At 42.7% G+C, this 26,291-nt stretch overlaps 1 protein-coding gene across 2 annotated transcripts in view; it reads left to right on the forward strand.

The window, feature by feature from the left end:
* Positions 1-7,698: 7,698 nt before the first annotated feature.
* Positions 7,699-26,291, forward strand: part of BICDL1 (BICD family like cargo adaptor 1) — a 68,829-nt gene continuing 50,236 nt past the window's right edge. Inside the window, exons 1-2 of one of the 2 annotated variants that reach the window (XR_005288955.2) lie at positions 7,699-8,146; positions 12,452-12,667. Coding sequence is in view for 1 of the 2 variants with exons in the window: in XM_038372677.2 (XP_038228605.1) it covers positions 7,763-8,146; positions 12,452-12,667 (600 nt within the window). In the remaining variant the exon portion in view is untranslated. The remainder of the gene's footprint in view (positions 8,147-12,451; positions 12,668-26,291) is intronic. The other variant, XM_038372677.2, reaches the window with a different exon arrangement.

The raw sequence follows: 26,291 nt of genomic DNA on the forward strand, positions 1-26,291 counted from the left end.
CTTCAATCAGCTAGGGAAAGGAGTTGGAGCAGAGAGTAGTTTAAAGGAGCTGAAGTAGAGGAGAGTTTGGAGAAGTGAGGTGGCTGGTTAGAAGACCAAGACCCTAGGTAAAAAGACACCTGGCTTGTGCAGAGAGAGGGCAGGAAGCCCCACAAGCTGAAGAGCAGGAGAGGAATGTAGCCCAGGGGAAGAAAGCACTAGTTCAAGTAGTTTGCCACTATCCCTAGAGCCCCTAGGCTGGGACCCGGAGTAGAGGGAGGGCCCGGGTCCCTTCCTCTCCACTACCCTTCTCTGAGTTACTAGTGGGACAGTTAATCCCCCAGATCAGGGGCAAGAAATGGTGCCCTGAACACCCCCACACACACAAGAAGAGGAAGCGTGGGTCCCATCATAATCGTGCCAGCAATTTGCCACAATACCTATTGTGTATACTACCTACTTCTCCCATCCAATAGCAATGCACACACAGCTGCAACTTGCAGAGCATAGGAATTTGTAACAGTTGTGGGGGGGAACACATTGAACCTTGGTCCTCACAGCTAAGGCCCAGTATGTAAAGGAGACTCATATGCTTGAACTGGCCTTTTGAGCAGCCCTGTTGAACTCTAGGGCCTGCACTTGACCACCTCTACCTTTGTCTCTCCCCCTTTCAGTAGAAAAGTGGCATATTATAGCAGTTCAGCTTTGCTCTGAGGCATATTAGAAGCAGAAATTATTCTAAAATGTGATAAGTGGAGGAAAAATAAAGCAATTCACATTTTTAGAAGACTAGAGGCAGAGCTGCAACAGAAGTCTGCTAGTGTGTGCATAGTCGCTGCTACCCCCACAGCAGGGCTTTTTCACCATATTAAAAGGAGGCTGAGGGTTACTAAGAAAATTTTCCTCTCTCATCCCAATGACGTTAAAGGTCAAATTATGGAACAAAAGTGAATTTTCACTGATCTGGCTAAGGCTTTCTAGATTCTAGGCTCCCATGCATCCTCCTCTGGAGGAGAGGAGGTGTTCACTTATAGTTTTAATTTCTGAGTGTTGCCCTCTTATGTCTGAGGAGGAAGTATTGACTGAAGCAAAAGTGCTTATTGAATTTTCAGTTTTTCTTGATGTTTAAAAAATATTTCAACCTGAAGTGACTGGGTAACACACGAGTGCTTGCTTCAATAGCAAAGATAAATGTCATGGTTAAAAACTTAGAACATATAGAGTGTTGTTTTCAGTAGGTCTCTCTTGACCCCTTCTGAATCATACAATCCTGTATACAGAAAGCTGTAATCTAACTGCTAGGAAGCGGAGAGGCAAAGAAGTGTGTCAAATACTAGGTAAACCATAACCCTTTCTGCTTGCTTCACTATTTAATAAATTGGATGCAGGATCATTCTACCACTTCATTTCTTCTGCGAATATGGCAGGACAATGTTAATTTCAAAACGTGCCTTAATGGAAGGGTTGACATTAGACTTTGAGAGCCTCTGTGGCTTGAAGTTCATTTCTCCTTGACCCCTCTAGCGAACATGATGTGTTTATATACCAGTGTCCTAAGCTAGGTTGCTCACTTCCAGATTTGCTTCTTTTAGAGGTGACTGTGTCTGATTAAGTGAGTTTCAGCGCCCGCCCAGTCAGAAAGCCTCCCAGCCCTAAGTCCCCCCACTCTCCCTAAACATCCTATTTAATTACAGAATTGTATTAATGTAGGATGGAGTGTCACAGTTTCAGGGTAACTGTACATATTTATTTTACTCGAGGGGTTTCCTCAGGTCTTCAGCCACCACTTGTCTCTGGCTATGGACCCTCATTCCACTCCTTCTGAAGAGTGTCAGTCCCTGGGTCAGATTCAATTTGTCTCCTAATACAGGCAAGCCCAACTATCATCTGCTTCAGACAGCTCAACTTTTACTCCCCCTTTCCATCCACTGCTCTACTTCCTGTTTATATGGCTCAGCCCCTAGGGCAGGGCACTGTCCCTCCTCCTTGACTATCCCCAGGCTGCAGGCTCCAGCCTATCCCTTAAATGGGTAGTACACTTTTATACACTCTAATACTCATTCTTTTATATCAAAATCTCTTTGTTCCCTAGTCTCTGGTAAATCCAGCCTGAACCACTATATGCAAACCACCACAGGGAATAGTGCTTCTCTGGGATTATAAAGAACTCCAGGGGTGATTATCCCTCCCCACCCCATCCCCACTATTTTCAGTTCCTGGAGGAACTGTAGTAACCCTCCCCCATGGAATAGAACATAATCATACACAAAACATTAATAAATTTAATGCAGTGGTCCCAGAAAGACACTGCATGGGGTTGCAATATCTGTCCCAGGGAGAAAAAGATGAAATCCCTCATTGCTAACCATGTTTGTGGTTCTCTTCTACCCCCCACCCCATCCAGGTTAGCCTATCTGGTTGCTTGTTCCAATATTACAATAGTGGAAGTTTCTGACTGAGGAGGAAGTGAATATCCTGTTGCTTAAAGTTACACACCATCTCTGACTGATGACATATTTTCATCCTTGTTTACTTATGCCATAGGTTGAGACTTGCTACTCTTTGGACAAAAAAATTGTATAGCTGTATTATGAGGAAGATGTCATTAGAGCAGACAAAATTAACTGGCAAATTTCCCCTTTCTCACTTGGGCACCGTTTGCATAGTTAAATGGGTCAATCCATTCTGTGTCTTCAGGGAATGTGGCTCCCTGCTACTATCATTCGTGTAATAATGTCCATGTTTAAAAATATTTGCATTTGTATATGCAGGCACATTTCATGCTTCTTCTGGACACTGAAGAAATCCTGAAATGCTTGGCTCAAAATCTCCAGTTTACCATGAGAACTGTGCAATTTTCTTGAATTCTCAGTACATGGGCATTGATGGCTCCCAAAATGTTTTTTGACTTGTTTCCATTAAATGCTTCTTATTTTTCTAGGCTAGGATTTTTCAGAGGAACGAAGAATGTTAGTCACCCAACTCCCATTGATTTTCAAAGGGAGTTGGTCCCTAACTCCCATAGACTATTGAAAATCCCAGCTCTAGATTGTTAAGCACGTTTGTATCCTTCTGGATGAAAGCTACTATAACAATGTAAGATAATAATTGATCTTTAACTGCTTTTATGTACATATTATTTTTAATCCATTAAAACAATGTACACAATACAATAAAGGAGTTAAGAGCAATCCAGTAATCTACTTCTAATAATGGCAATCAATAATTAAATTCCAAGGACAGTGATGGATTTTTCTGATGTGGAGATTAATAGATGGCCATGCAGTTAACAAAGTGTTAATATAAACCAAGTCAAATGTATGACATAGAACATTGTGCAGTCAGCTGGGCACAAATGAAAGCAGAGCATGTTGAACTAGAATGTATGAGTATGGAGTTAAGATATCTGTAATAAATGTTTGTTTAGGTGTATCTATTTCTCCTCCCAGCCAGACACCTCTCCCACACATCCAACAGCTAGAGCTAAGAGTTTTGTTTGAGGCTTTTGGGGGGGATTAAAATTTTCTCAGTATAAGCTCTTTATTTTATACACTGAAGGAGGCATTAGAGATGAAAATGAATGCCACAATGGATTTCCTTAACCACACCAGAAGGCTTGCTTTGTTATAATAGACTATTCCAGCAGAAGACACACATAATCAGTTTGGATTTTAAACTACCTCCCCTAGTTAAGAAGAAGAAACCTTAGGAGCTGGATGACTGAAAGAATTGATAATGGGATACAGAGCCTTCCACCTCTAAGTTACTGGTTTGAATATAGTTCTGGGTAATAATGAGTTAATTTAATTTAACATTTAATACCATCTGATGGCTCTTGGTGGTCTCGTTCTTAGTGAACAGGTATCATATCATATCACAGTTTGCATTAACTGACATTGTTAGGAAAAAGCCCAAGGACTGAGTAAGCATGCTGGGTAAGTTACCTTCCAAGTTATTCTCCTAATGCAGGGTTAAGGTCCACTGGCAGAAAGCTAGAGGGAAGTTTGCATTTCCACAACTCGTGCTATAATGTATCTGTATAAACAGAAGATTTTTAGGGCTCCCAGTCTGACAACTTCATGAGCACTAGGAAGGGATACAGCTCAGTTGTGAGACAGAATTCGCCCCACCCTCCAACAAATTATATGTCCTAGCTATTGATATATATGGAGTAATGTATGGAGATAGACTGAATTCAAGTGAGTCCCCTGAAGGGGGTGGGAATTTAGAGGCAACCTTTAACGGGATAAAGCTGTGTAAAATTCCTGTTCTTTCCACAAAAGTGTAGTCTTCCTTAAAGGGGTCTCAATTCAACCACAGCTAAAATGACACCATTTTTATTTTTAAATGGTGATAATTTGAAATCTCAGCACCACTTTCCCTCTTCTTCTGCCACCACAAAAAAAGGGGGGCCCTTAGCAAAATACCCTAATAAAGATCTCAAGGGAGTCTGGCTATTTGGTGGTTCCCCACTCCTCTGTGGTGTCTCTTTCCAAAGGGGGACCTTAACCTAGAGTTGACTACAACTCCAACAGTCACTGAGGCTGCCTTTAAAATGAACTTTATCCAAGTACAAAAGTAATCATCTTCAATGGATAGCAAGCCCCAGTGGCTGTTGGGAGTTGTAGTCAGCTATCGAAACTAACCTGCTGACCATAAAGATGCTATGGGGTACCTTATTAGCCTAGCAAGCCTAACCAAGGCCTCCAAAAGGGTAAGTAGGGCTTAGGATAACATAATGGCACTCTAAGGGGTACAAGGCTCTCTCCTTAGAGATATTTGGGTAGGATTGTATTTTCTTTGGCTGGGGGGCTTGCAAGGATCAGATCTCATTGTTTTATGCCAAATTTGGAAGAGGATTTGTGGGTGTGGGTGTATTTTAAAAAAACAAACAAACCAACAACACTTCCTCTCAGCATTTTTTAAAAAAAAAAAAAAAGTCTGTCAGCCCCATTTTTGGTGAATTTGTACATGTGTGCCCCAGAGGTTTAGCCAATAGTGTTAATTTTTCACACATTCTTATTAAGAGGATGAAATGGGATTCTCAAAGCTTTTCAAAACAAAAAATATCATTTAACTGAAAACTAGAATTTCTTTAATGAACTGTTATATTTTACAATTATAAGCTTTTTTGAAATGCCTTCCTCCCAAATTCATTAAAAGCAATTGTGGCAGGACTTCACTCACTATGCTGGTGCCTCCTACTAGCCACATTGGGGATTAGGTCTGCCGGTCAGTACACTCTCACCCAGTGGTGCCTCGCTCACCATCAAATCTGCTCTTTGACCCATGTCACTCCTAGGACTGCAGTGTCATCTTTATGACACAGCCCTCCAGCCACATCACAATCTGTGCTCCCCCCCCCCCTTCCAGGGGCCCTGCAGACAACTGTCTAGCCACTTCCCCAGCAGCAACTGCAGTCAATTGTCCTGCCATTTCCCCAGCAGTGAGTGGCAGGTCCCAGGCCCACCTAGAGACCCTGTAGATAGCAGCCACATGCTGCATCCCCTCCAACTCTTCAGTACATTTCCCTGGGCTACTTCCCTACAGCCCCAGCATCTTCTTCACCTTTTCTCCAGGGGCACAGCATACCACTCCTAGCAGGCAGGCAGGAACTCCCTCTCACTTCCCTGTTCCTGCCTAGCACAGCTCTGTAATGCTTGCTTGCTTGCTTGCTTGCTTGCTTGCTTGCTTGCTCTAACAAGGTCCTCAGTCCTTGAGCTCTAGCAACAGACAGAGGAACTGACTAACTAACTCTACTCTGCCCTGCCCTGTGTTTATATGGGCCTGCTGGGCCCTGATTGGCTGCTCCTCACAGCCTCTTGCCTATTGGCTGCTTCCTGTCCAGCCTCCTTAAGGGTCTATTAACCCCTTCCATGCCAGTGTGGGGCAGATGCCTCATTACAGCAACTCTATTAACAGGTTAGTGTTTTGATTGTGTCATTAGTATCCTAAATCAGAGACGCTCTTACAGTAATTCTCACAACATGCCTACAAAGTAGATATTGTTATGTCATTCGTTAATAAATGAGAGAATACAATGATAAATGAGAGAATAAGGCCCACATTTTCAAAAGTAGACTCTAATTTTAAGTGCCTCACTTTTTGTTGCTCAACTTTCGACGCATAAATTGTGGTTGTTGTTTTTTTTCAGAAGGCTGAGTAGGTACAATTCCAGTTGAGCCCTATCTGTCCAAAGTTGGGAATCCAAAGCTAGAAGCAACTTTTGAAAATGTGGCCCTCTGTCGTTTGCTTCAGCATAACAAGCCCCTGGTAAATTGGAAATAGAACCCAGGAGTCCTGCTGAATCCCAGTCCCCTGCTTTGACCAGTAAACCATACTGCCTGTGCTTTGAAAACCATGTCTATGAAAAATACTCTAGATTATGATTCATCCAAATATGAGTTCTGAATGATCTGAGAACCATAAAGAGCCTGATTTTCAGGAACCAATCTTAGGCAGGATGAAATTCAACATTGGGGCTGTTATTGGAGTCTGGCAGGTTTTAAGAGGATCATGGTTTATAACAATAGAAGTAGCGGTGTTTAGTGGACTGAGCAAGCTTGGGAGTGAAGAACTCCTGAGAGGGAATTTTGACTCTGCTTCAGACTTGCTGTGTAGTATTGGGCAAGTAAATTAAATTCTTTCTGCCTGTTTCATCGTCTGTAAAATGGGGATAACATTTATGCCAGGGGGCCTGTGAGGTTTAATTTACCAATGGTAATAAAGTGCTTTTAGTCCTCAGATGGAAGCTGCAATGTAAGTGCAGAGTATTAGTATTCGGTTCCATTGATAAAGTGCTTTGAAGATATTATTCTGTTAAAGTAAGTAGCATTATTATAAAGAAATGTCTGATGGGCATTTTCAAGACTAATCTGAGGTAATTTCAAGGGCACCCGCCATCATGGCATCTTAGATGGCAAATCCTGCCAGTAAGCTTTGCCTGGGGCTGGCTTGACCTCTTTGCCTTTGTCTAGTTTTGCTCGCTAATAGTTTCCTATTTAGTATGAATGGGCAGGTTTAGGCTCAGCCTCATCTCCTCTTCTCCTAGGCTTTCCCTAGCTGAAGGCCCTGCATTGGGCCAGCGCTGCAGCCAGCCCTCCACAGCGCAGCCCCGGGCACTGCGAGGGGCGCTAGGGGACTCCATCAGCGGGCCGTGCTGTCAGTTAGGGGCTGTCTGGAGAAGGCCTAACGCACTCTATGCAGGGCAAGGGCCCCGCACTCCGGCCCCACCCCGAGAGCAGCCTGTGCCTGGGTGTTAGGACCAGGTGGGTTGTCTGGACGGGGCCCCGGCGCCCGCGTGTGTCTGGGGGCGGGGATGTTGTTCTGGGCACGGAGGGGTTAATCAGGGCAGCACCTGGGTGCCGGCCTGTGGAGCTACCCGGCTCGGCGAATCAGAGCCCCTCGGAAAACAGGTGTTTGCTGTCGTCAGGGCTCGGGGCTGGCCGCCGCCGAGGCTCCCGCAGCCGCTGCTGCAGCGCGATGTTTTGCAGGCGCCGCGGCGGAGATGGGGCGCGGGCAGCAGCGCTGCGGAGCGCGGCCGGCGGCAGCAGCGGGGCGCCCCGCGCGCGCTGAGACAGCCCGGCCCCGGCAGCAGGGCGGCTAAGGCGGCTCCCCGCCAACTCCCGGGAGGCGGCGCGCGCGGCGGCTCGGCGCGGGCACGGAGCGCGGCGCAGGCTCCTGGCGCAGCCCAGCGTCCGGGAGGAGAAGGGGCAGCGGCAGCCCCAGCGGCGGGGGCCGGGCTCGCCTGCCCCCGCAGCCGGGAGCGCTCGAGGGGCGGGCCATGGCCGCTTACTGCCTGGGCTTGGCGGGCGCCGCTTCAGCACCAGCGGAGCTGGACAGCGCCTGCTGCATGGAGCTGCAGGGGGCCGCGGGAGCAGCGGCCGCCTTAGCCCCGCTCCAGGGCGGCCCGGGGGAGCTGGAGCTGGCGCTGGAGGAGGAGCTGGCTCTCCTGGCCGCCGCCGGGGAGCAACGGCAGCAGCAAGCCGGGGAGCAGGACGCGGGGCCTGGCCCGGCCGGGCAGCAGCCCGAGCTGCTCTCGCTGATCAGGCAGAAGGAGAAGGACTTGGTGCTGGCCGCCCGGCTGGGGAAGGCGCTGCTGGCGAGGAACCAGGACATCAGCCGGCAGTACGAGCGGATGCACCAGGAGCTCACCGACAAGCTGGAGGTGAGGGACCGGGGGGGCGGAGGAGCCGGCCGCTAGATGATCTGGGCTAGGGGAAGAGCCGGCCTCCGACACTCGCCTACGGGACGAGGTGGGGAGCTGCGCCGCAGGGGCGAGCAGTGGGGTGGGCTGGGGTGGCTCCAGCCTCACTTACTGGCTAGTGGGGGGGGGAGGGCGGAAGATGTGAGCTTCGGAGCCGCGTGCCATGGCGGGTGGGGCGAGGAGAAGCCCTGGGCTCCAGTGACAGTGGGGGGGGGGGCAAGTGAGAACTTGGCTCTGGAAACCTGCCCTCTGTAAGAGGGGGCGAGGGGGGGAGAAACCTGCGGTCCAGGGTATCAAGGTGCGTTTCACCCAAGTTGCAGGGCCTGGCTGGTGAAAGGAAGGCGATGCATTGGCATTCGGGGTGGGAAGTACCCTGGCTCCAAGGACTAGAGAGAGACGCAGAAGGAGGTCGGAGGAGCAGGGAGATTCGAGCCCCTTTAGAAAGGCTGGAGGAGGCCTTTGTTCACAGCAAGTTTTTGTGTGTCTCACTTGCTCCTTGACCACAAACTGGCAAACAAGGGCCCTGGTAGAGCATTGTATTGTAAAGGCACAAGTAATGAAGGCCCTCCCTTTTCCATCTTCAGCCAAATTACTTTTTCTTTAAAGGTAACTTTTGGGGACTTGTTTGGAGGTTTCAGGCACAAGTCCTTTTTATCCAATTTACTTTGAATGTGTAATGTGCTGTTAGTGTGTATAATATGTATGAACTCTGTGCTACAAGGGTTAGTTCTTTCTAAAAGAAGATTTCTATATGGAAACCTAGAGATGCTCTTACCTTGACCTCCTATCTTAGGGCTGTGGAGGATGGGAGGAAACCATGAACACCTTTGATTGCCCAAAGATAAGGTATACAACATTGCAAAAATCTATCTACAGTCCTACCAGAACCTGATGTGGGAACTACAGTTAATGACAATGAAATAAACTGAGGTTAATTTTGTAGTAGTTTTGTATAACCTGTATATAATTGAACAACTGGATAGTCTACAGGAACATATGGAACTGCATGAAGGCATTTCAGTTACAAATTATGCCCACCCACTGTCTTTAAAACATTTCTCTGGTGTGGGTGGTCATCTAGAAAACAGTAATTTTTTATACAGGTACCTTCCTTTCTTGTGTTTACTGGAGATGAGGCACATGGTTATTATAAAGGGAGAACCCAAGACAGACCTGGAAAGGCCTTCAACAGGGCATCAGCTGAAAATGCCCCCTGCTGATAATAGGAAAATCCCTATTTGGGAAAAAAAAATAATTATGCAATAAAAGGGAAAATATTCCTCCTTTCAATTTTTTTTACTGTATAGAACTTTTTTTGTACTAATTCAGACTACAACATAATGTGCTGAAAGGTCTGTGAAGTAGGTGCTGACCCTGCATAAGTAGGTAGAACAGTAGGTACATTTTAACTGTGGACATACAGACTTTTTTTTTAAAGTCTAGAATCAGGAATACTTCAGAACTAAAACGTAAAGTAGAAGGTACTGTGTACGTAATCTCTGTGCCTTAGCAATTGGCTTTTATGGATAACGTATGCCAGCAGATAACCTTAATGGGGTGTTTGTGTGAACTATCTGCTTTGAAAATACCTATAAATAGTTGGGAAAGGCTGTTTGCTAGGAACTCAGTGGATTGAGGTATGTATTGATTTTTAGGTTGAAATGGAGTGATTATAAATGAAAGGGCTTGTGCAGGCAGCTTCTCTTGGACCAATTCTATTACACAACTATATAAAGTATTACTATTACACCAGTTCTTTGCTTAGATATTTACAGTAGACATTTCTAATTCCACCAGTAAATATTGTTGAAAATACTAAACCCAGGAAACACCGTTTTAGAGCTAGGTTGAAAGTGACAGATTAACATTCTAATTTGAAGCCATTACCTGACACTGACCCTGTGTGTACACTTCAGCATATTCCTGTCTTCCTTGTGGAATCATATATCTTTGCAAATTCAAGAGGCTTTGTGAATTTACTGTAAGTACCAAAGTCCTTTGTTCTCTGAGCTTTTTCATCCTAAAGTGATATCTGTCTTTTTGTTATTAAACCCAAGACTTTACTATAGCCAATAACTTTATCTCCATAGGTTTCAGAGTAGCAGCCGTGTTAGTCTGTATTCGCAAAAAGAAAAGGAGTACTTGTGGCACCTTAGAGACTAACAAATTTATTTGAGCATAAGCTTTCATGAGCTACAACTCACTTCATTGGATGCAGTGAGCTTTTTATTAATATTGTACTATATGCAGGGCAAGACTAATGTAAGTTTGATGGAGATGTCTAGTACATTTCCATGCTATTTAGTACTGACTGGAGTGAAAGAACAGACTGTTCTAATTGATATTTCTTTTCTATCATTTATTTCTACTGAGAACTGAATTCCAGAAGACATTCTATTCTGAAAGTGTGCTTCCTCATCCAGTTAACTGAGTTGGTTCTGTACTGACTTAAAAAGACAGGATCAAGTGGGAATTGCCTTGTTGACAATGAGAAGCTGCACTGCAAAATGCTGGAAAAAGGACACAGAAGAGAACAGAGGCATTAATTGTTTTAACTCCTTACAGAGGATAACAATGAGATTTAGAGAGTATCCCAACTATAAAAAGATCTGGATTCCATATCTGGAAATGAATGTAAACTCTGACTAAGCACTGAGAAGTCTGTCAAAGTAGGTGTGCTTGGTACCAAATGCAGAACCTTAGTAAACCAGGCCATCAAACACACAAAGAACACTTTTAGAGATATCAAAGAGCTAATTGTGCATTGTGTATGTGTTTTCAGACATATTTTTGGCTTGATGTGTGGGTATATACATGCATAACTCCCCCTCACCTGCTAAAATTAGAATATATCCCATAGTTGGTATATACTTGGTTGTACAGCTCCTAGCACAATGGGGCTGATCCATGACTGAGACTCAGGTGCTAACTCGGTACTTAGAATTAAAGACACCAAAGAAGCCACTCCAAATAAATACTGTGTGATTTTTCTCCCCATAGCTTTATGGACATGAAGGGAGGGGGAGATAGTGACCTGTTCACTGTGGGATTGTACCCTGGGAAAAATGGGAATTCCTGTCTGTATTAATCCCAGTGGCCTCTTGTCCCATGCTGTCACATTTTCTTGAAAGGAGGACCCCATTCAGGAGAGGAGGCATTAGCAACATGGCTTCTGATGGAGCCAGCTTGCCATGTGAGACAAAGGGACCCAGGGAGTAGCAAGCAGAGGCTGTCACTCTTCAGGATACCCAAGATTTCCCCAAGAATCTTGGAGCATCACCAGGAAAGGGCTTCACTCTGTGAACCAGTCTGCAGGCAAGCAAATGTGGCCTCTGTAACCCCAGAAACTCTCTGAACTTGAGTTTTCCAAGCAACGTTAGCCCTCCTGGATTTTTCTGCAAAAGGATAGACTATGGAAGCAATTTGACCAAATTTTCAGCTCTACTTTAGCCAAGCCTCCATTTTTAGGCCTTCAGTCAACTGGCCCTGCAAAATGTGCAAATTCTAATAGACTTCTAATGACCTGATTTTTACAAACCATTAATTGTGGATGCAAAATTGTGCCTGAAAAACCAAAGTCAATTTCTGAAAATCTGGTCCTAAATATATGCATACATATATAATGTACAGAAGTCACTTCACCAGCCACTGATACGCCCCACGTCCCCCCACCCCCTTTGGTGTGGAAAACAATAACTATTTTACAGCACACAGTAATACTATGTACCCAGTTAAGGCTGAAAGAACCACTTGATAAGAAGCGTTTTTTTACTGCAGGGTGTCTAAAGTACCACATAACTGGTTTTAAAGATCTCTGATTGTGAGAGCAGAATAAGAATGACAGGATGGTACTAGGTTAACCCCCCAAAAAATTGTTTGAGTTGACTCATGTTTGTCTAAATTATTAATTGGTCTGTGTGACCTAAATTTTCTGCTTATTGACATTCAGAGTCTGCTTTGCTGTTTCTTTGTACTCAAAACAAAATTTGGCATTTTTGACTTCCTCCATTTATCTACAAGCACACGGACAGATTTATTATTGGAATAGGGAGAGATTTCAGTACCTGTTTCTTGACTCTAATATAGATTTGCAAGTCATATATAAGTAGCAAATTCTTGTATTGTGTTTGCTGCATGAAAGTACAGTGAGGAGCTGATGCAAAACATGAGGGATATCTGGGAATGGGGAATCTGGTAGGAACATGCAGCATCCTTTGATTTTTTTTTTCTGCTTTCATAATCTTTTTCTTTCTTTCTATTACCTAGCATCTAGAGCAAGAGAAACACGAATTAAGGCGACGATTTGAGAACAGAGAAGGGGAATGGGAAGGAAGGGTGTCCGAGTTGGAGAGCGATGTGAAACAGCTACAGGATGAGTTGGAGAAGCAGCAGGTTCACCTTCGTGAAGCAGATCGAGAAAAAACACGAGCTGTCCAGGAACTATCTGAACAGAACCAAAGACTCTTGGATCAGCTCAGCAAGGTGAGGCCTTCTAGCGGGGGCAGGCGCAGGGGAGGTGGAAGTCCCCACATCGTTAGTCAAATCTGTCATTCAGAAAAGTCTTGAACTCTTCTGTAATCAACCTTTTACACAAATGAGCGAGACCCTTCCCTTTAAAAAAAAAAAATTCTATTCCATGTCTCTGGTCAAACTACATCAGTGCCCGTAACAAGATGTACTGTCCTTAAACTGCACTTCATACCCTGAAAATGGGCTCTTCAAGGTGATCCACAACACAATCCCATATTGTTGGTTGTACAATCAAGGCTGTTTTCTATTTATTTTATGGATATTTTTCATCCAACTTCTTTTTTCCTCTCCAGGAACTTAAATCAGACTTCTAAACAGCTATCAGCTTGAAGTGTCATTAATATTGTAGGTTTCAGAGTAGCAGCTGTGTTAGTCTGTATTCGCAAAAAGAAAAGGAGTACTTGTGGCACCTTAGAGACTAACAAATTTATTTGAGCATAAGCTTTCATGAGCTACAACTCACTTCATTGGATGCAGTGAGCTGTAGCTCATGAAAGCTTATGCTCAAATAAATTGGTTAGTCTCTAAGGTGCCACAAGTACTCCTTTTCTTTTTATTAATATTGTACTATATGCAGGGCAAGACTAATCTACTGTCAATTTAATGATGACATCAAAGGCCTCATTCTGCCTCCAGTTATCCAGGTGTGACAGTTACTGAACTAAATGATATCTATACTGTTAGAACTGAGGGCAGAATTGGTCACCCCAAGATCATGCGCTCACTAAGGCCAATTCTGTCCATGGGAGAACCCTACTAACATACATGATTTTTACTAAAGGCATAATTTGTCCTACTACATGAAGGAGGATTGAAAATTGAAAACTAGGATGAGAAATTTGTCTAGATTGAATGCATACCTTCAATAATTTAAAGAAGGGTGATTAAGGTTGTCAGGCCCAAAAACTAACCTGTCTTAGAAAATTAAGAATCTGTATCTTTTGTCCTCCTTTATTCCATGGTACTCTCAGAGAATCAATAGAAATTTCACAGTCCATATGATAGTACCCTTGCAAGAATGTCTCATGTGAATGTGGAAAATTACTCCAGCGTATCAAATGCAGTACTTGGAGCAGTACAGTGCACTGTGTAGATTCAGGCTAAAGATCCAGAACTGGGGCCAGTATGGAAGCAGCAGCTCAAAGTGTAGGTTTGAGTCAGGATTTTGTTATCTAGAGCTGATAGGAACACAGTAGTTGGTAAAGGGAAAAATAAGGCCTGAGCCACAGTGCTGGCACCAGGAGTATATCAGTAGCTGGACATAGGGGCTCTGGCTGTAGCTGTGCATTTACTTTGTCTTTTTGTGTATGTAGCTTCTGCAAGGTCTCTGTATGAGAGAAAAGATGAGCTTGTGGTTAAAGCATTGGACTGCAACTTGGGAAATTATGGGTTTTGTTCCTAGCTCTGCCACAGATGATCTGTGTGGCATTGGGCACGTCACTTAATCGGTTTTATTTCCCCATCTGCGTTTTTTATTTTTAATTGGTATAATAATCCTTCTCTAGCTCCTCGGGTGTAGAGGAAAAATTCATTAATGTTTGTGAAGTATTCTCATACCACACTGATAGAGCTATATAAGTACTTAGTTATCTAGAATCTGCTCTTCGTAGCTCATACATTGACAATTCTGTCACGGAGGGATATGAACCCACGGCTGAGGTCTTCCTTTAGGACTAGAGAGACATTCTGGAGGTTAGGTTGATATTGCAGGGAGTAGAGGCTCAGGACTTCACATGAGTCAGGCTGTGAACTTAGTCCCAGTCAGATTTCTGCCAGCTTCAGGACCACTTTTCCACTGCCATGCTCTTTTCACAGTGTCATTAAGACAATGACATAAAGGGTTGTAGCTTGCAGGCATCACAACAAGCTGAAAGACAATTCCAGAAAAGACAAACCTTTTCCTTTGGGCCACACAGGATTATAATTATATAACATTTATAGTATTAGGAACACCTAGTCTGGGTTCCATTGCACTCTGCAAACATAGCATATGGCAGTTCCTTCCTAAAGAGTCACAGTGTTCTACTACCATCCAAGTCCTAACTGGTCTTTTTGGTCCTTTAAATCCCTGCTACTTCCAGAGATCTATGCTTGGTGTCCCTCCTTATCCATTTCTACAGAACCTGTGTGTCCCACAAAGACACTGGAAGGGGGGGCATTCATCTCTTTAGAACTTCAGTCTTGGTGTTGAACTCCACATATGCAGTGACAATCAGCTCCCTTCTTAGAGATAAAGAGGGTGGATTTATGGGGAGAATTTATTGGGTGAACTTCAGATACTAGTAAGCAATGTAGTTCTCAGCATTTCAGTTTGGCACCTGTGCAACAGTTCCTGACGTTTATATACATCTTATATAATCATCATCTTTTGTTTTAAATTCTTACTGGGATGAAGCCATGGGAGTCTTGGTAAATTGCAGTTGAAGTGGCAGGGTCTAATAGCTTGAAATCAGATTGTTGCTCATTTTATGCAATTTCTGTTTTTTAGTCTAAGCCTGATTAGTACATGGATGAGTGACTACCTAAGAATGCTTAGTGTTCTACATTTGTTGTTCCTCTGTAATGTAACTCTTAATGATCCCGTATCTTATTCTGAAGATATATATGTGATATCTTACCCGGTAGAAGTGCTTTGCAGTGTTATGTGAGTGACTTTAGCTCTCTGTATATCAGTTTTCCCGCATCTTTAAAACTGAAGATAATATTTTCTTTCCTCACAGGGGTGATGAGAGGATAAATTAATGTTTGTAAAGTGATTTGAGATCTTCAGATGAGAAAGCGGCATAGGTGTATAAAGTTCTACTACTAACAGTTAATATTATTATATTACGGGTACTTAACCTACTCTTGAAATGCAGCTCCTTGGGGAGGTTTGTTTGTAACAAAACAGAGCAACACTACTCAGCAGTTTAAAATGGGGAATGAAAAAGAATATTGTATCCATTTGAAATTCATGGAGAATTTAGATACGCAGTATTGAGATCATAATGAAAGACTATTGTAATACATACATAAAAAAATAAAAATTTAAGGTCTCCACAGCAACCTCTGAACTTTCCTGATTTGTGAATAAAATCTCAGTTGTATGTTGGATTAATTCACACATACAAAGTATTATTGTAATAAATCTGGTACAGGCCCCAATCTGAGGTAAAGGAGAATATCTGTAAGCAGTAAAATGTCTGACACATAGTTGATTAGTTCTGATTCTGCCTAAATGCAGGGGAGTGGTATGCATAAATATGACTTAGAAATTCATTATAATGTTTAAGTATCAAGTGTAGGAGACAAAGGATGGTCCTGTGGTTAAGGCACAGGCTCATTACATCCAAATTCAGGTCCACCACAGGTTCCCTCTGTGACCTTGGGCGAGGGGCTTAATCTATTTCAGTTCCCCATCTGTGAAATGGAGATAATGCTCCCTTTCTCCTACACTTTCTATCTTGTCTATTTAGACCGTAGGCTTTCTGGAGCAGGGACGGTCTCTTCCTATATGTTTCTAAAGCAAATAACACACTGAGACCCCAATTACTGTTCAGGCCTCTAATTGCTTCTGTAATATAAATAATAATAATGACCTTGTACTTAGAATGCGAGAAAGTGTTTGCTTCTTCCTCTGTCAGGAAGTGATTGAAGGAATCTTTCATGTTGTTTCTGAAATAGGTTTTAGCAGATGGCTTTCCCACATACTTCCTGCTACCAAGCAAGGGACTGCTGTAGCCTGTTGCTGCATTACAGTTTGGATGAGGATGTATCATTCCCTGTTTAGTTAAGCTTCTTTTACAGTACATGGAGCATTAAGAAGTAATTTAACAACATCAACCTCCAGTAGTTTTTGCAATGAAAATCTGTTCTCTGTGGCAGGAAGAAGCGTGTATTATCTTGTATTGCTGGAATAGCTTTCAGTGTTTAGAGAAACTGAAGTCTTAAGTTGCCTTGGTTTCCCTCTAGGATAGTTCTTCAGTAGAGTCACTGTAGGTTTTGTATTCTGACAACATCTGATACTGACATGGTGTTGTAATGAATGAGCTATTTCAATCAATCCCTCTAGGGTAGAGAGAAAAAACTTGGGAAAGATTAGTCAGCCTGCTTCAGGTACAAGTCTCCAGAGCAGGTTTTAGTTACTAGCCACATGCCGTCCTTTCAGTGACTAATCTGTCTCAATTTTTAAACAGGTGTTTCCTCTTCAGATTCTGTATTAAGGGATGGAAGCTTCATAGGAGTGGAAGCAGGGGTGAAAATAATGTAAAAGTCTCACCGGTATGGGGGCCTGGCTCCAGGCAGAAGGGGCAGGGCCTCACGTGGAGGGGGCAGGGCTAGGGGGTCAGCCTCCCCCAGCCAGCCCTTCAATGCTGCCCGGCCCATGTTACCCGGGGCTCCAGCCGCTGCCATGGTAGCGACGGTGGCAGCCAGGAGTCCCAGGCCCTTTTAAATCCCTGGGCGGTGGGGCAGTTGCCCTCACCCCCCCCCGGCGGCGCTGGGGAGCGGGGCGCAACAAAAGGAGCAGCCATGTTTGGTGGTGGTGTACAAGCCTGTACCAGCGGCCACTTCTTACCGGTATGCTGTACCGGCCCACTTTCACCTCTGCGTAGAAGTGAAGGTCTCTTCTTGCCTTTTGCCTTCGTTTTTTTGGCGAGAAATGCTTTTATTCCAGAGTTGCAGGCCAGATAATGTTATCCTTTCTCAACCACTTCTATTGAGTACCTTTTCTGGCTACCCTTGCCCTACTCAGAGGAGCGTGGAGTTTTCTGTTTACAGTTAGTAAGCTGAAGGGTTTTTTAAATGTTTGCTTCTATTGGTTCTGGCAGTATAGGAACTATATAAATTTTAGGTAATTCATCTAGGTTCACATACACATGTTAAGCTGGCTTTGCAGAGTGCATTTCCGGATTTGGCATTGTTGCTAATTATTCTGCTGTTGCCTCAGCCCTGGAAGGATCTTCCTGTGAATTACCAGTTCTGCATCCTGGGGCTTGCAATTTAATCATTGATTTGTTTTTTAAAGTACTGTTTTAATTTTGTTGTGGCTAGAATTGTTTTAAGGAAGCAGCACTCAGCTGCCTGCTACTGAAGCTTTTGTATTGCATCTTCACACAGGAGGATCTTCAGGTATACATTGCCTGTAAGTGATGCAAAGTTGGGTTCAGAGGCCAAAGGTCACCTGACCTGCGTCAGTGTAGCTTGATAAGTCTTGTTCTGATGTACTGCATATTCAATAGGGGACACACATCTGCCTAGACATGGGGGCAGGGCCAAGATTGCAAAAGTCAAAATATTTATTGTCAAAGGCCCAGATCCGAGCCCACTGAAAGACTCCCATTGACTTCATGGGGCTTTGGCTCAAGCCCTTTATGAATTGTATGGGCCTGTTTGGCTGCCCCGCCATTCCCTGATAACTAAAAATCCCCACATCATTTACAGGACCCTGTTTATTCCATGCACATGGAATTTTTCTGCAGAATTCACCATGCCAGGAAAGGCTTTTGATTAATACCATAGCAGAGACTCCAAGATCATAATCCAGCTTCATGCCATATCATGACCAGATTATTGGGAATTTTCTATATTAAAGCTGTAAATATGGGACATTGCCACAGCTGAGTGTTCTTCCCTGGCAAGCCCCTCACCAAGCTGATTCAGTGCTGTAGATGGATGCTAAGAAACATATTCAAATAATTTGTAAGTAAAAATTTTGACTTGTCTGTCCAGAAAGGCATTGGTGTTCATAGAGAGATACGGAGAAGTTTTAAGGTTATAAACTGCTTTAATGACACTTTTAAGATCACTGTAGCTCTCTCCCTATTGGTGTACTTAACAAAGGCTTCCTGCTGGTTACATGGGGATGGCTTCATTATCTATATCTCTAGTTTGAAATAGCTAGACTGCTTGGAACCACAAGTTTCAAGTCCAGGAGGGTCAGGTTATCCCTCTATTTTGAGGTAAATAACTAAATCCAGTAAACTGCATAGGATGAATTTCAGCTCAGACCTTTAAAGTGAGGTCCCGTCTGTTCACTCTGGTCATTCAGGATCCCATGGCCTTTGATGTAAATTTATGTTTTTGTCCTAGCTTTCTTAATCAAAATGTCCCTTGCCTCCATATTTATCAGCAACTATAAGCAACAAGTGATTTTCCTCTCTAGGAGCCCCGAAGGGCACATCTTTTAACTCCACTGAAATATACTTGGAGGAAATGCTCACTGTCAGAGTGGAGAAATTCTTTTGTTAACAAATTTAAGAGGGGGGTAGGAGGAGCAGTCCTCCCTGGCATGTGTGCATAGATAGCTACTCCCTTCATCCCAGCTATGGCTGAATTTCAGGGGTATTGCATGTATGTATTGAGGTTGATTGAAGTGTTTCAGGATGAAAGGTACTATGTAACTATAAGGAGCTATTATTTTCAGGATAATCCCTAGGCATGTTAGTAACTAGGCAAATGCTGCACTCTACCTGGTGGCAAAGGAGAAGGAGATCGGCAGATTTTACAGGATGCAGTTCTAGGGGAGGATTGTTTAGTGTTTGCTGATTGTAGTAGGTGTGTTTTTCCATCCTCAGCCCTCCACTGGACGCCATCGGGGTGGGGGAATGGTAGTGTTTTCCCATCTGATTCCTGCAGCAAAGCTTTACGGGGGTGAGAGAGTACTCAACTCAGCGTCATCCCAGCTTTTGCCTGGGGATGATCAATCTCACTCTACACTGCCTATTTGCCATTTCCAGAACTGCTCAGCAGTCCCGTCACCAGTTGCTAGGCTATAGCATATTACATTGTCCCAGTCTGGTGATGTTGCCATGGTGACAAGGTTGTTATTCCACTTGTGAGTCCGCTGCGGTCAGGCTGCTAGTGCATGAAAGACGCAGTTGTGACGTCTAAGCTGGTCAGTCAGGAACCATCTGACATCCCTATTAAATGAATAGCTGCAGGAAAGTGGCACACTCCCATCTCCTGAATTGGGCATGGTGCATGTTGTAGGGCTGCATCTGAAAACAGGTCCTCCTTTATTTGCTTTAGACTTCCAAAAATTGTAATGGAGATTTACCAGCCCAAGAATGAAAGCTCATACATTCTCTGACAGGCGATGATGAAGAAAATAATATTTTATTCACCTATCAAAAATAAATTTGCTCCAGGCAAGTGGCCAAGTAGAATTTAGCAAGGCTCACTGTACTGAAATACGTTGATAAAATGCATTTTTCCCCACCCACAACAAAGGTGGTGAATTTTTCTGTTTATATATAATAAATCTATTAAGCATGGAATTAGAAGGTGCAAATTCTTTCACTTAAGTGAGAGCTGCACCTGCTTATATCAGGCTGAATTTGGTCTTGTATCTCACTTATATACAAGTACCTTTGCTCCAAGAATCACAGTGCTGAGCCAACAAGCCTCACAGCATTTCTATAAAAAAAAGAAAAGGAGTACTTGTGGCACCTTAGAGACCAACAAATTTATTTGAGCATAAGCTTTCGTGAGCTACAGCTCACTTCATCGGATAAGCTTATGCTCAAATAAATTTGTTGGTCTCTAAGGTGCCACAAGTACTCCTTTTCTTTTTTGCGAATACAGACTAACACGGCTGCTACTCTGAAACCAGCATTTCTATATTCCCTATTTTGTAGACTGGGGAAACCAAGGCACAAAATGGTGTAGCGAGTTGCCCCAACTGGTGATGGGCCCAGGACTCCTGATTCCCACTCCCCTGCCTTGAACACAGCCACTGCCTCCTTTGGGGTATGCCTCATCTGAGTGCTAGTTACCCAAGTAGCAGATATATCACATGCATAATTTGTATAGTAGTTCACTGATAAATGGCCATAACTGGAGTTCACTGTCCTTTCTTATACTTTAGATAGTGGTTGGAGAGACTAAATCTGGATCTGTGCTTAGAATTTGGGTTTGGTGCTGAAATCTCAGCTGTTTTCATGTTTTAATGATGGAAGTCACATAGGATGATTTGGTGTTCAGATTTCTACGCCCTTGAGACACATCTGGAAAATAGGCGCTTTCTGGAATCTGACCTGGTACCAAAACTGAATTGGGTTTTGACTTGAAATCATTTCCCACTGGCCTTCTCATGCTAAACAAATTCAGCGGTTCTAATTTGAATCAGTGTCTAAATTTTAATGTTTATAGTGATTGTCTTGTGCAGCATCTCAGATGAGGGTAGGAAAGGAAATCTTTAAAATATTATTTTTGCTTATTCACTCTTGCAGCTGTAAATCTGCTCCAGCAGGTTCTAGAAAACTGAGACAGTGTTGGAGTCCACACACTGCAATTCTAGCTGAAACCAGGGCTATTCAAAACTTGGAGCTTTGCAAACATCTCTATGAAAGAGCCTACTTAAAGCATTTGACCGCTTTAAAAGAGCCTTTATGTTCTAAGATAAGTATATATTAGAGTAAAGGCCATTTAAATGGCTAGTTTAATAAAGTAATTTTACAAATAGCTTACTACAAAAAAGTTCAAGAGAAGAGTAAAGTCTCCTTTCCATTAGCTTTATTAAATGAGCACACTTAGTGTTGTAGTTATTTATGAAACATGAGTTGTCTTGCATGAATCATAGAAGGTTAGGGTTGAAAGACCTCAGGAAGTCATCTAGTCCAACCCCCTGGCAGGACCAATCCCCAATTTTTGCCCCAGATCCCTAAATGGCCCCCTCAAGGATTGAATTCACAACCCTGGGTTTAGCAGACCAATGCTCAAACCACTGAGCTATCCCTCCCCCCAAACCTTTATTAAATTGTTTGTATAGAATCATGTTTAGCAACTTATCATACAGATTATTTGAAACACACTCTTACAGGATTAACTGGAGCTTCTTACAGACCTTTGATAAGGTGTTGCACAACTATTTAAATATAGAACTGGATTGAGCTCAGTTAGACCAACATGTTGGCAACACTAATTATGGCACAGAAAGACAAAATGGTTGCTGGATAAGACTGCCAGCATACACTTGACTGAAAGTGCATGGCGCTGTCACTTTTGAGTGGTGACATTTGGGAGTGGGTGGGTTGTGAGGCTAATTTTTCTTTAAGTGTTACGGGTATTGCAGTCCGACAGCTTTCTATTGTGCATCTGAAAGATGAATTACATGCAGAGGAAGATGGGGTGGGAAAAGGAGTCTGACACACACAGATTTTATAGACCAAGATTAAATGCGTGGGGACACAAGTAACTTGCATGGATAGTGGTAGCTTATGAGGAGAATTTGAATATAGAAAAGTGAACATTTAAAGCAAATGACAAAACTGACCTGGTGCAATTGCTTCATGGGATCAGAGCTCACAACCCAGCCAGCAGAAAAACATTGCAAAGGCAGTTTTGCTCACCTCCATGTACTAACTCTGGTGGGAGTTGCATCCAGCCTGCCTTGATGGATAGGAGGATTGCCAAGGTCCAGAGAAGGGGGATGGAAGAGATCAAAACTAGGAGGAGAACCCCCAGTGGGAGAAAAGTTCTAACGCTTTGGTAACTACTCCTTAAAATGCTCTAATTGTTTATCTTCGATGTTTAAATGAAAAACATTTAAGAAAAAAAACTACTGATTTTTCCATCTTTTGCACAGATCATGATGTATATGAAGATAAGTCACAAGAAAACTGTTAGTGCACCTGGCACAGGAATTTTCTCCACCAATATACATGCACCTAAAATGTGCCATTCACATCTGAACTTGCCCTTCATATAGCAATGAGTGGATCCATTTGGAAGATCACCAATAGTAGTACTGTAGTTTGGCTCACAACACCTACTTCAGAGTAATCACTAGTTGCCCTTAGCTTCCTAGTCATTACATCATCTTCTCATCCCAGACATACATCCCTTCCTACCTTATCACAATCATTCAAGTTCTCTAAAATCTATTCTGGACTCAGCTATTCTGAACACTCAAGCTGCTGTGCATTTTCTCTTGGCCCTCAAAGGCGTATTTTTTCCTGGTATGCCCAAAACCTCCGCAGTTTTCCCCTCCCAGAATTGTTAATCTAACCTGAAATTATCCATCAGCCCCAGGCTAACATAATTAACCTTATCTAACTGATTTGTTTATCCGCAAGCAGACACAAGACTATGTTCTCTACTCTCATTTACTTTGGTGCGACCTGGCTGAGTTTATCATATTTCAGTGGTGCAATTGAGGAGAGAGTTTGGCCCCATGAGTCAGTCATTTTATTGGGGGAAAGTTTTCCCAGAAGGAATCTGCTTCCAAAATTCATATCCATTTTTGTAGGTTATTAGGGGCAGCCACTTTCAGGAAACTGGTTTTGTTTAGCACCCCATTTAGTTTAAGTTGTTTGTTTGCCTATTCTTTTCCAAAATGCACCACCACCTACGGGTGGTAGCCCACAAACTCAACTGGGGATAATAGCAGTTCCCTATCTCAAGATAAAATATATTAAAGGCTGTGAGGGGCTCGGATACTTTGGTAATGGGAACATATACTCATCAGATGAGGGTGTTATAAGTACTTGATACATTTTGTCATAGATTAGACTATTTTATATAGCTCCTAGTGCAACACCAATAAGATGATGTATTGGGAGACCAAGTATTGGTTTCAAACAATTTTTCGAATTCTCCTCTTGATCTCATATATATATATATATATATATATATATATATATATATATATGAGAGAGAGAGAGAAAATTCACATAAATTCCTTGGCCTTTTCTCCTAGTGTTTTATAGACTATGGATAAGCCATTTTGAAACTTCAGCTTAGAAAACCTAGTGACCCATCACCCTTCCTGAGCAGTACAACTTCAAGACAGAGTATCCAAGAATTAATGGAAGAACAGAATACAATGATGATTTATCTATAGACTGACACTCATCATTATTGCAGTGGGAAAGTACATGGACAACTTGGCCTACGTTTGTGATTGAGTTAGTAGCAGGATTAAAGAACAGAGAGACATTAACTATTAATGACACTCTTGTCTTTAAATCTGAGATATTAAAAAGCCAGGGGCATAGCTCCAGGGTACACCTCCAGGCATGCCGGCCAGTCCAGGAGGAAGGTTTTTTTTAATCTTTACACCAAAGATACTACACAGGGTGCAATGAAGAGACAGCTTATAGACCAAGACATCTCTTAATGAAGTCAAAAAGAAACCTGTATTTTTATATACAACATGCACATTGTGAAAAATTCAATATTCTTTGGACCAGCAGAATCTATCTAAAAGTGCTCTGAAAAGAAAAGACATTGCAATTTGTGCTCTTTTCATAGAATATCAGAGTTGGAAGGGACCTCAGGAGGTCATCTAGTCCAACACCCTGCTCAAAACAGGACCAATCCCCAACTAAATCATCCCAGCCAGGGCTTTGTCAAGCCTAACCTTAAAAACTTCTAAGGAAGGAGATTCCACCACCTCCCTAGGTAATGCATTCCAGTGCTTCACCACCCTCCTAGTGAAAAAAGTTTTCCTAATATCCAACCTAAACCTCCCCCACTGAAACTTGAGACCATTACTACTCGTTCTGTAATTTGGTTCCACTGAGAACACTCTAGATCCATCTTCTTTGGAACCCCCTTTCAGGTAGTTGAAAGCAGCTATCAAATCCCCCCTCATTCTTCTCTTCCACAGACTAAACAATCCCAGTTCCCTCAGCCTCTCCTCATAAGTCATGTGCTCCAGCCTCCTAATAATTTTTGTTGCCCTTCACTGAACGCTTTCCAATTTTTCCACATCCTTCTTGTGGTGTGGGGCCCAAAACTGGACGCAGTACTCCAGATGAGGCCTCACCAATGTCCAATAGAGGGGAATGAATTGTTTCATAACATACAATAGGGGTCTAAAAGATATTGGGATATTTCTTCAAAACAAGGTGGTGTTTTTTGTTTTTTTATTAGAAACTCTGGTCCTGTTTACCTTGGAAGATTCTGTGATGAGTGGAGAACTAGTGAAATGACCTCACAAGAATTGTGCATGAAATATTAGCAATTGAGAGGATGGCCTTCAGACAAAATTATTTGTTTTGTGAAACTGTAGTTAACTACAATGACTAATATTTTAGAGAAAGGAAATCCGTTGTTAAAGATACAACCGCCTTTCTCCATTAGTCATCTTATGAAAGATGACTAGAATTCATCTGAAATATCTATCCAATCCTTCAGCAAACTCATAGTTGACATTCCAGAGAGTTCTAAGATTTAAAAAATAAATAAATCAGGGGTAGAGGGCTTGTGGGGGTGGAAACAAACAACTTTTCAGCCCTATCATAAAGGTTGTTTTTTTTTTTAATTTAAAAGGACATGTGCTTTGGAAATATTTTGTCCAGCCAAGCTGAGAGTAAAGTATGCAGGCATAAAGCATCTCTTTCCTGGGATGTAAAAGTGAATGGAAAGTCAGGGAAAGGTTCCAAGGCAGATTGTTCCACCAGCTCTTGAGGATAATTATAAGCACTCTATATCAGCTTCGTTTTACTTCTGACTCTTTTACATGATGCAACAAGAAAAGTGTTCCTAAAATGGCAGTTATTCTAAAAGTTAACAGACTGATTCTCTTTATAAAAGGTCAATGAAAGCTACTTTATAAACAAACGTGTTAAAAGTCTACATTCACTGCAGTTAATAGTGTCAGTCTGCCTTTGTCTAGAAAAATGTAGATTTCTATTGACTGTTGTACTTCATGGGCTAAGTGTTTGTTCCTTACTGCCCGTCATACTTTATCTTTTGTCTTCTCTTCCGCTTAGCATGGATGGCCAAAAAATAACAGTTAGCTAAATGGTTCAGATTTAAATACCAGATTAGCTATCCTTGGGTTTATAGGTTTGAGATATTACTTTGTGGAGGCTGGTTACTAAAGAAAATGATTGTTGCAGCCATACCACCTCACCTTGCGACCTCTTAGAAAGTGGTAAGTGAGATTTAAAAAGAAAAAGAAAAAACCCTCAGTACTGAACCACTGTGGCATTAGGGAGCTCTGCGCTGTTCAAGGTAAAGCTTTTTGAAGAAGGCTAGTCCAGTGGTTTGTTCACTAGCCTAAGACTTGAGAAACCTGGGTTCAAGTCCTTGCTTTGCCACAGACTTCCTATATGACCATGGGTGAGTCATTTAGTCTTTCTGTGCCTCTGTTCTCCATTTGTAAAATGGGGATAATAGCACTTCCCTGCCTCAAGGGAATATTGAAAGGATAATACATTAAAGATTGTGAGGTGCTCAGATCCTCTGATAATGGGGATATTAAGTAGATCTTTTGGAAGAGATGCAAAACCGATTCTGCCTGCTTATTGTTTTGAAGATCCTTCTAGACCCAGTAAGGTCTATTGCTAGGCTCTCGATCTGCAACTCTGGTTCTTTTTCCTCATTCTGTTTCAGAGCAAAAAAAACTATCAATTTTTAGGGCACTTGTATCTGAAGCAACGAGTGCCTATAAAGCCTACACCAGAGATGCTGAGACATGTTTTGACTAAAAGGATGCACACACACAAAAGGAAAATTTGTTTTTCAGCCTTTAAAAACCAACTCTTAAGTACACCAATTGAGATTAAATATCCAACGTTAAAAATTCAAATAACCTGCCTCAAGACGCTTCACTCCTGCCTCCGCATTGTGGATGAGATTTTATGGC

The sequence above is a fragment of the Dermochelys coriacea genome, chromosome 15 (assembly GCF_009764565.3).
Source record: "Dermochelys coriacea isolate rDerCor1 chromosome 15, rDerCor1.pri.v4, whole genome shotgun sequence".
NCBI classification, from domain to species: domain Eukaryota; kingdom Metazoa; phylum Chordata; order Testudines; family Dermochelyidae; genus Dermochelys; species Dermochelys coriacea.